Source organism: Tauraco erythrolophus, chromosome 7 (assembly GCF_009769465.1).
Source record: "Tauraco erythrolophus isolate bTauEry1 chromosome 7, bTauEry1.pri, whole genome shotgun sequence".
Lineage (NCBI taxonomy): Eukaryota > Metazoa > Chordata > Aves > Musophagiformes > Musophagidae > Tauraco > Tauraco erythrolophus.
The window spans coordinates 5,590,661-5,601,159 of record NC_141471.1 but is presented as its reverse complement, the minus strand read 5'-3'; the positions used below and the strand labels follow the sequence as shown (position 1 = coordinate 5,601,159).

General features: G+C 49.9%; 1 protein-coding gene across 1 annotated transcript; it reads left to right on the top strand.

The window, feature by feature from the left end:
- The first annotated feature begins 3,922 nt into the window (after positions 1-3,922).
- LOC104372434 (solute carrier family 22 member 13) lies at positions 3,923-10,248 on the top strand. Its single transcript, XM_009978122.2, has 10 exons — positions 3,923-4,294; positions 5,521-5,624; positions 6,409-6,563; positions 6,692-6,860; positions 7,235-7,355; positions 7,906-8,000; positions 8,509-8,723; positions 9,561-9,669; positions 9,825-10,034; positions 10,161-10,248. The coding sequence occupies exons 1-10, from the start codon at positions 3,923-3,925 to the stop codon at positions 10,246-10,248; spliced, it is 1,638 nt and encodes a 545-aa protein (XP_009976424.2).
- The last annotated feature ends 251 nt before the right edge of the window (positions 10,249-10,499 follow it).

Sequence of the window (10,499 nt, the reverse complement as noted above, 5' to 3'; positions counted from 1 at the left end):
TCAAATGCAATGGGCAAAGGCAAAGCTGAGTAGGGGAAGGGTGAAGATTTGTCTCCAAATTCGGTTTAGGTATCCACAGTGTTAGCATTTCAATGTAAACCAGATGTTTAAGCCCACATCAAAGTCAATGAAGAATTAGCAAGTACAGTCAGTGCAGCCTGGGGAGTGATTCAGCCCACCCTAAACCAGACAACTGCATTCAAAAAGCTAACAGCTCTCTATTAAATGTGTCAGTCCATCTCCACTAACCACAGTGCAACCTGAGGTACCTATTTCACATATAGACAACTGCAGTTAGACATGCAGAGATGAATCCAACCCAAAACATCACACACCTTTTCACCATATGGCCTTCCTACACTTAATGCTAATGATATCTCACTGCCCTCATTATATTTTCCCTTCAGCAGACTGCAAAATTTCTTCACGTAGGAGGTCACCATCATTAGCCTCATCGTACAATGACAAGCAAAGCTAAGTGAAATGACCTTGCCAAGGTCACCTAGTCAGAAGCGCAGAGAAGGAAAGGGAACTCAGGTCTCTTGAAGTCTTGGGGCATGGGAACATGGCTATATCTGCTCTCCCTGTGCAGTTGCACTCTGGCCCTGCCCAACTGCCCTTTGCTGCCATGACATAAATGTTATATAAGTTAACAATTATACTGATGATAAACAAGCTCGCTAGAAACCTCAGAGGGCCAAAGCGAGAACAGATGTCTTATGAAAAGGATCATGGAGCATATCACTTCACCTGTTTTTAATCAACTGTGTGAAAAAAAAAAAAATGAGGGTGTTAAAATAATTAATTTTTGAAATAAAATAAATAAAAAAAAAACTTCCTGCCTCACCAGCTCTGAAAGAACCCTGGCTGTGTCAGACCTGCTGGTGGAATAAAGCTGCTTAACGACTGCATCTGCTGCAAAGCTGTTCAATCAACATGAATCAGGGAAAAGAGAGATGTCCATGAAAGTTACATGACTTATTAGATGGTGAAGTCGGTCTCATCTTGGGATGGGGCAAGAGACTTGGGACAGAGGTGCTGCCATCTCACAGTCTTGCCTGAAACCTGGTCAAGCTTTGTTTAGAGATGGAGAAACGAGATGTAAAAGATTGCAGGGATTAAGCATCTTTCCCTGAAGCCAGTGGGAAGGGGGCGGCCAGTTACCCATGCTGAAGACGGTCTGATTGACATCACAGACCAAGTTGTCACTAGCACATGACACCCATAAACCTGACCTCTCCCTGCCAGCACTAAAAGGAAGAGGGAAAATGCAGAAGCATCACAGCTGGTGGGTACGAATCCATTCTGGTCGCAATTCACCCCAACATGTGGGTGTCCAAATGGGTCTCCAACCACAGTCTCTCCTGATCTCCAGAGCTGTATAAGAGAAAAGCCAAGTCCATGAATTAGTGCTTCAATGCCTTACTGTCCACACCAGCCCTCCAACCCAGGCAAAGGTACTTCTTTCTGAACGACTCTTTTGGATGCTCCCTCTCTCTTCTCCTAATCCTTGACATATGTACATGGATGTTCAGGCTTTCCTGCTGTCCGCCTGTGCTGGGTTTATGTGATGGGGTTTTGGTAGCAGGGGAGGGGCCGCAGAGATAGACCCTGTCAGTAGCTGTGAGAAAAACTTCCCCGGCTCCAAAACTGGTCAGACGGGCCTCCGGCCAGGTCGAATCCCCATCCCCTCAGGCCAGGGCTGAGCCAGTCATCGTCTCTGGGAATGCCTTATTTAAGATGGAAACAAAGGAGCCCAAACGGAAGCTGGACCTACACTGAAGAGAGGGGGGAGACAGAGGGATGCCCCCCCAGCCTCCCGGATGGGCAGCTGACAGAGGCTTTTCCATTTTTGAGAGGCTTTGCAAACACTAGTAATCCAGCTGGACAAAAATGTTGGCCAGAGAGAAATAAGCACAGAAACCTTAGCAGTGGGGCTTCAGGAAACAGGTTTGCAGGGCCTTTGTCGCTGGGAGATCTCCACCATGCAGGACTGACCCACTCAACCTCAGATGATGATGACAGTCATAAGAACAATGTCTTTCTATGAGAAGTGCCATCTTAGGGTGACGGAGTTTACCACAGTGGACCAATGCTTTCCCGGGGCTTCAGAAGAGCCTCTCTTGTGACGTTAGGAAGAAGACCCTCCAGAAGTCACATCTGCATTACTGCATGAGACTGCAGTCACGTCTGAGTCCCCCCTCCAAGGAGTTTTTACAGTCAAAATCTGACCTCTTTGCCACAGGAGATGCTAGTGGCTGAGAAGTGGGAGGGAAGACCATGAGCCACACATAACAGGGTAAGCTTGAAGACTTCAGCTTGTCACATGCTGATGGAAAAGGTACCTACTCTCTGTTCAGCAGGATGGGGTCAAAATGCCTCTGCCACAGCAGATCTCCTTGGCAAAGTCATCCCACAACATGGCCAGAGATGGATTTAGGGTAAAAAGGAACCTCTGGAGGTTTATTAGCCCAATCCCCTGTTCAAGGTATGTCTCAGAATAATAGCAAATCCTCTCATCCAAGGACGTGGATCCAGAGTCCAGTGACGTGTTTGGCTGTGTGGTGTGTGCACATGATACATGCACATTGCTGGTGCAAACCTACACAACTCTAAGTAACATTTACTCCTCTCTTCCTTCACTCCTGGTAGCATTAACCAACATGGCCTCTCTCTCCCACCCCAGCTTAGAAGATGATGTTTTAAAATCCTATCTTCTACCTCTGTTCCCACTTCCATAAGCATGACAGTGCTGTACCCACTCATGAAACATCAACCCAGACTTGTATGATCCTTCAGTAACTTTGCTGGAGGCTCAGACATTCTATTTGGGTTGAGAGTGAAGGACAAAGAATCTGAGAGGAGACATGAAGTGAGCAATTCTGTGCCTAGTGACCTGTCCTTATCACTCTGATGAAACCAGCCACGAGACCTTTGCCAAATTACACACCGAATTTCATATATCTAGGGCAATCTGGCTTTCCAGTTCTCAGGAACAAAGATATAAACCACTCAGGGAGTCTGTCCAGGAAGCAGCTCAGACATGCAGCAGAAATCAAGTCAAACTGCTTTTCAAGTGACATCAGAACCTCGGGCAAAGTCAAGCTGGTGTCATTTCTTATCCCCCTGAGGTTGTTCAACCTGGAGAAGAGAAGGCTCTGGGGATACCTTAGAGCAGTCTTCCAGTACCTAAAGGTACAAAAAAGCTGGAGAGGGGCTTTTTACAAAGGTGCGTAGTGACAGAACAAGGGGCAATGGCTTGAAACTGAAGGAGGGGAGACTTAAATTAGATATAGGGAAGAAATCTTTTACTATGAGGGTGGTGAAAAACTGGAACAGGTCACCCAGAGAAGTTGTGGCTGCCCTATCCCTGGACATGTTCAAGGCCAGGTTGGATGAGGCATTAAGCAACCTGATGTAGTGGAAGGTGTCCCTGGCCATGGCAGGAGGTTGGAACTAGATAATCTTTAAAGTCTCTTCCAACCCAAACCATTCTATGATTCTATGATCAAAATCTACCCTCTTTCATTTTAAATCCACTGTCACTTCTCCTATCACTACACACCCTTGCAAAAAGTGTCTCATATCTTGGACAAAAACCTTGTGCTGCGGCACAGCTGCCTTCAAGAGGCTCAGGGAGATGCTCCATGCTGGGACAAGACAAGCTGTCCTCACACTGTCCCCAAGAGTGGCAATGCTCTGGCACCTTTGTTCTGGCCCCAAGAACAGGGAGGGAATGGCAGGTGACAAAGTGCACTCTGGAGAACTGCAGTATATCACCCTAATGGATGAACCTGCTGACACGAGTGCTCATTTTATCACATCTGATTAGGGGTTTAGTGCTCACACAGTTTAAACATTAATGTTCACCTATTTAAGCAACGATGTGCCCCGGTGCAGCCTGGCCACAGAGCTAGTCGCCATGGCCGAGTTTGGAGAATTTGTAAGTGCTTTGGGGGAGTTTGGGCTATATCAGAAATTGCTGGTACTGTTCCTCTCCCTCCCACTACTTCTTAGTCCTTTCCAAATGTTTGCCCAAGTTTTCATGGTTGTGGATGTGCCTCATCACTGTAACACCAGCTGGATCCTTGCCATCAACCCCAACCTGACGGAAGAAGAGCAGCTGAACCTCACCCTGCCCCGGGATGCAGATGGGGAGTACGAGCAGTGCTTCATGTACTCGCCCGTGGACTGGGACTTTGACTCCATCGTGACATATGGCCTGAACTCCACAGAGAAGTGCAGCAGTGGCTGGGTGTACCCCTCAGCAGAAGCACCATCCCTGCTGACTGAGGTCTGTAATTGCCTTTTGACATGCTGGGGATGTGGAAGGGATGGGATGGGCATATCCTCTCCTGTAGCTTGATTAGCCAGTGCCAGCTGTGATACAGTCAGGCTGAGATTTACACCAGGCACTGGTGGACCTTGGCTCCATCACACAATCACTGTTGTAATCCTTGGGAGGCTATGTGCAGGAAGACCATGTGGCCCAGGGGGGCCACAGGCAGAGATGGTGGGGGTGTGAGTCCAGTACGTGCTCTGCCCACCATCCCTCTCCTTTCCAACATCCAGGCTCTTGAACCCATGATATAACTTACTGTGAAGGACATTTTGGGTCTCCTTGCCACACTTTCCCTTATTCTTCTGCCTGACACTCCACATTACCTTCTCTGTGAAAGACATTTACTTTCCAAGGGCTGGGCATTGATATTTCTGAGGCCTGCAGAGACCTCCAGGGTTGCAACAAGACATCCTGTGGGCCATGTAGTTAAGCAAGGGCTTTGTCTGCCAGCATCCCCAACTTCTTCCCCTCTTGACCTCTGTTACTTTCTCACTTTCCCTCATTGCTCCCTCTCTCTCTCCTTCCATCACTTCCTCTCTCCCTCCCTCCCTCTTTCCTCACTCCCAGCTCCAGCACTTTCTCACAGGTACCTTCCTCTGATCTGAAACCAGAGGAGAGAGTCCAGCCCCCAGCATTTTCAAAGGCTCCATGGGGTCTCTGGATCACCGTGTCCATTTCACAGCCATGTTCTCTGGAGGGTCCTCAGCAGTTGCTCCATCCCTTCCCACTCCTGCACCAGTCCTCCATTACCAGAGAATAATGCACTGCTCTCCTGCCCTCCTCCTCCTCCTTCCACCCTGTCCTGCCTTTGCAGCCAGAGAAGCAAGCTACTGGGACTTTTATCCCAAGGTCCCACTTTAAGCAAAACTTGCCAACCAGAAGGCTTCCTGAGGGATGCCTGGACTGGAGGAGAGTCCTGCAGATCCCAGGACTCACGAGATATGCACCATGATGAAAAGGCAGGCTGAGACCTCGTATGCCTGTTCCACTTCTGACTTATGTCCTATGTGCACACCAGGGATATTCATATCCTTGAGAGTGGGAGCTCTGCTCCAGAGGCTGGACCAAGAGATTGGGCACCCAGCTCCCGGGTCCACCATGGACCAGAAGAGCTGCCCACGCTCAGAAAGCAGCTTGGGTCTGTCAAGAGCAAAAGCAGATGTGTTTCCTTCCTTCAGTTTGATCTGGTGTGCGACAGGAAGGACCTGAACGACATCTCCCAGTCCATCTACATGGCAGGGCTTCTCCTAGGAGCCATGATCTTTGGACCACTAAGTGACAGGTGAGGAGACACAGCCAGCTTCCCAGAGTTATTGTCCAGTACCCAGGAACAGCCCAGCTGAGGGTTCAGAATGTCCATGAACTGAGCACGAAACACCTCCTATGTAATACTTGAACCCCTTGCCTTAGCTAGGGCATCAGGGTCTACCTGAGATGTCTGTAGATGTCTGAGAGTTGAAAAGAGAGGGAGATAGATACAACCTTATGGGGAGTTCCTTCATGAATCAGAGGTCCAGCCACAACTGGTGTCTCGGTTACGCAACGGTGTCTCCAGGAATCCCAGAAACCTACCTTTGGGTACAGAGTTGGACTCACTTTTAGCTGTGTTAACCAGATCACTTGCACCTCCTTCCCACGGCTCTGCTCAGCTCATGGTGATCCAGACCAAAGATCTCAGCTCCCTAGAAGACATAGCCACACAGGGCACATGGAAGGGAGAAGGGCACAGCATGTGTACAGGGTGCCTCACAGGGAAACCAGCACTACAATCCGTTTCAGTCTGATCCTCACTGTTCTCAAGGGAGGGGACATCGGGGCCCTTCAAGGGCCTGCTCCTTTAACAGCATCTCCTTTTGCCTTTGCTTGCACTGTGACTGGTCCAAAATGGAGATGCTGCTTTTCCTGCCTGTAACTTCCTGGGACATACAGGGAAGCTTTGCTCACATGGGTATCAAATCTCCTCTGGTGTGAATGGGTCCCGAATCACCATGTATTCCATCAGGGCTCTTCCCAATCTCCATGGGCTCTCTCCAGACATCAACTGTGTCTTACGTCTTCCTCCACAGGATAGGCCGCCGGCCAGTCCTTCTGATCTCCATCCTCCTCCAGTGCGTGTTTGGTTTAGCAATTGCCTTTGTGCCTCATTTCTATGTGTACATGGCCTTCAGATGTGTCGTGGGGGCTTCAGTGTCAGGAATTCTGATTACAGCCTTGGCCTTAGGTGAGTAGGATGCCCTTGCCCTAAGGCAGACAGATGTGGCCTCACAAGAGGCAATAACAAAAGGTACTTGAAAGATAGTCACGCATGTTTTGAAAAGGATGACCCTGAACCTTCATTCTTCTTTTCAGCTACAGAATGGGTTGGTGTCTCCTCCCGGCCAAAGGCAGTGCTTATTTCTCACTGTTGTTTCGCCGTTGGACAGATGCTTCTGGCAGGCTTTAGTTATGCTATTCGCAACTGGAGGCTGTTGGAGATTGCAGGATCTGCTCCACTGTTTGCCCTTTTCTTCTACATCTGGTAAGCAGGAGCAGAGCAGAGCTCCTTGCAGACATGACAGCAGTGGGTGCGAGCGGTGGCAGTGAGGAGGCAGCAGCTCACGAGCAGGTTGGGTCTTCCCATTAGAGTGCAGATGATGAAGGGGCTGCTGCAGAGCTCAGCACCTCTCCCTACGCACTGGCCTTCTCAGAGCAGCAGCTGCTTTGCTTCAGGTCTTCAAATGTGGCCCTTGGTGCCTAAATGTAGACCTGGAAACCCTGACCTGAAGAGGTACTTAGACCCTTCCATCACATGTAATGTGCATTGCTTGCTGGATGTGGCCAGAGAGAGAGAGATGGGCTGTGGGGAAATCCAGCTGGTTGCAGCAGCATCTCCTGATTTCATCTCTTTGGCAGCGTCCTACCAGAATCAGCTCGGTGGCTGGTGACGAAAGGCAGAATAGAAGAAGCGAAGAAGGTCCTTCAGAAGGCAGCATCCATCAACAAGCGCACCATCCCACCAGCACTCCTTGAGCAGGTACCTGTAATGGCATGGGGAACTGCTGGTTGTCTTCAGAGACATTGCTCTGTGCCTGGGTTTGTAGCGGCCACCGGACTTGAGGTCATCTGATAAACAATTTTCCACACCCGCTGGGAATGATTTGGGGATGGGCTGTGGGTGGGTGACTCCAGCTTCAGCTGCGTTATACAGAGACAAGGTCAGGGAAGAGGCACGGCTTGTGCTGAGGCTCAGCCTGGAGCTTTCTGGAGTCCACCTTGGGATACGGAAAGAACCAAATGCTTCCCTGGCTTTTTTCTGTAGGAGTGTTGAGGATGAGAACAAGATCTCTGTTTAGTCTGTGCTTTTCCATGCATAAATGGCCAAAGGACATTCCTACCCCAAAGTCCCTACTACTAGTCCAAACTACTGTGTTGGGCAAGCAGAGCCTAGGTGCAGGAGACCAGCTCAGCAGTTTGAGGGTCACAAGCCTGTCCATCTGAGGCTTTCCTTTGGCTGCAGATGGAAAAGGAGCTTGCCATGGGTTTCCTTTGCCTGCTTTGACTCTTTGGCTTTCTGCATTTTGAAGTTGAAGCCTGAGACACAGACCAAGTCTGGGAGTACTCTGGATCTCTTTCGGAAGAAGCACCTGCGGAAGGTGACCTTAGTCATGTCATACACTTGGTAAGACATCCCCTGGTCCTCTCTTTCCAAACTTTTAGGTAAAGGAAAGAAGGGATTGGGGACTGACAGGAACTGTAAATTCACTTCATGTATATTTGGGGGTCATGTTTGTGTCTGTATGTTCACCTGCCATCCTTCTGTCTCCCTGTACTGGACCAGATCTACCTTGACAGGTCATGAGAAGAAGCTGATTATTCAAGATGCTGTGGGTTATGTGAAAAAGGCTGGAGCAATTCTAGCTTTTGGTAACCCCTGTTCCTTGTGATTTTGTGCCCTCATAGAAGTTCTGGGTGTAGTCTAAACACTGCTGAGCGTATGAGGCTCCATACTGCTATATCTCATTTTAACTGCGTCCCACAGAATTGTCGCAGGTGGTGACTAGAAGCAAAATAGAGATTGCTGGGAGTTTAGATACGCTGTGTGTGATCTCATCACAGTAACTTTTCAGGATAAACCCCTGGAAAACCCATCTGGTTACCTGTTCTATTCCACTTCACTTGAATTTCAGGTTTGCAGTCAGCCTTGTCTACTATGGGCTGAGCCTTAATGTGACAAGTTTTGGTCTGGACATCTACTTGACACAGCTTGCCTTTGGGGTGGTGGAGTTAGCCGCTCGATCTTCCTGCATTTGCCTGCTGCAGTGGTTTGGGAGGAAGAAACCTCAGGCTGTTCTCCTGCTGCTGTCTGGCCTGATGTGCCTGATCATCACAGGCATCCCTGAAGGTGAACAACCTGTTCCCAATCCAAGAGCACAGCCTGGTAGAGCCCCAGCCAGCTCTGTTCTGGTTCAGACCCTGTCGTCCCAGCCTGGCTGGCTGCAGACCCGTGCTTGCTCTCAGGGGCTGAGCCACCTCAAGTGTCACAACCTGATGGGCTGCATGCCCAAAGTATTGGCTTCCTCTCTACCTCACTTTCTTCTCCTTCAGAGATGTGTTTTGTTCTTCCACAGCTCCTGGCCCTTGGCAGGCAGTGTCTTTCAGACACCACCACCCACTAGACATCACCACATCCCCCTACTACACGCAACCACCTCCTCTCAGAAAGGTGTAGCAAAAGAGGTGTTTTAAAAGCCACCATATCTCTCTTTAGATGAAGAGGAAAAGCAAATGTCTCTCCTTATCTGTTTCTGCCTACACATTCCTGCAGTCCGTATTCTTTCCCCCTGCTGCTCTGCTAGTGCTGCGAGTAAGGCTGAAGGAAAGAAGATGGGCTGAAAGCCCATCATGGCTGGGGCTCCATGATGCTTTCAAGCTCATGGACATGATCATTCCAACCAAGCAATCCCTGAAGACCTACAGTGGCTCAGTGGCTCACTCCATTTGAGGATTTAGGAAATACCCAAGGCCTCAGGAGAAATCTGAGTTCTCTTTGCCATTTGTCCAGAAGAGTATCTTTCAGGAAAGGGTGTGCATGGAATAATTTCCAATGGGTTAGGTGGCAGATTTGTTTGGAAAGTCCATTTGAAAGGGCTGTCCTCAGAAATCCCACTGCAGAGACCTTTGTTCCCAACTGAACCTTCTCCATGGAGGTCACAGGGGCAGTCTCTCCTCCTCCCCTCAGACCAGCCTGTGGTGACCACCGTCCTGGCCATCATCGGCAAGTTTACGGCCTCAGCCTCCTTCTCCACCTCCTACGTCTACTCCGCAGAGCTCTTTCCCACGGTCGTCAGGTGAGGTTTCCCCACGTATCGGGGCTTCCCACCACCATGGCTGGTGGCAGTGGTGGGGCAAAAGCCTGGTTGTCCCCATGGCCACATTCAGTCCCACAGTGGCCCAGGGGACTCCGAGCCCTGCCTGTGCCTCCCACTGTCCCTCACTCCCCCAGGCAGACCGGCGTGGGGCTGTGCTCGATGTTGGCACGGGTGGCGGGGATCATGGCCCCGTTGATCCGCCTCCTGGGCCAGTACCACCAGGCCATCCCCATGGCCATCTTCGGGAGTGCCCCTGTGGTGGGGGGGCTGCTCTGTGTCCTGCTGCCTGAGACCCGCGGCACTGACCTGGTGGACGACACGAGGACAACTGCCCCCCGAATGAGGTGAGTACCTGGAACTCTGAATTTAAGGCAAAAGAATCAAAAGGTACACATTTAAGGCAAAGAGAAATACATCAGAAACCAGGATGGAAACAATATAATCTCTTCCTCTTTTCTTCTTCTCTTCAGTAGCAAGACACCAGAAATTTCTTCCAAGAGAAACATCATAGAGGATGAAGTAGTCTCGGAGAAGGACACCTATTCAGAGAGCAAGTGATGAATGGGCAGGCGTATGCTAGGGGTCTAGTCTGATTCAGCCTCTCTTAAAGCAGACCTATGAGACGTTGCTGTCTGGAAACTGGTCTTTCAGATGACCAACAACATATTGGTGGTTGGAGGGAGAGGAGATCTGTCTCACTCTGCGTTTGGAAAAGATGCACTTCAAACTGTTCCTGAAACCCGGTCTGTTCTGCCTGGCTGCGCGAGTCCTCCCAACGTGTTTCCCAGTCCGTTGCAAACTGGTACCCG

What these genes read in the sequence shown, in the direction of transcription:
- LOC104372434 (XM_009978122.2), top strand. Translation starts at nt 3,923, where the DNA reads ATGGCCGAGTTTGGAGAATTTGTAAGTGCTTTGGGGGAGTTTGGGCTA. An exon ending in CACCAGCACTCCTTGAGCAG is followed by an intron (nt 7,356 to 7,905) that starts GTACCTGTAATG and finishes TGCATTTTGAAG; the next exon opens with TTGAAGCCTGAGACACAGAC. An exon ending in CTCTTTCCCACGGTCGTCAG is followed by an intron (nt 9,670 to 9,824) that starts GTGAGGTTTCCC and finishes TCACTCCCCCAG; the next exon opens with GCAGACCGGCGTGGGGCTGT.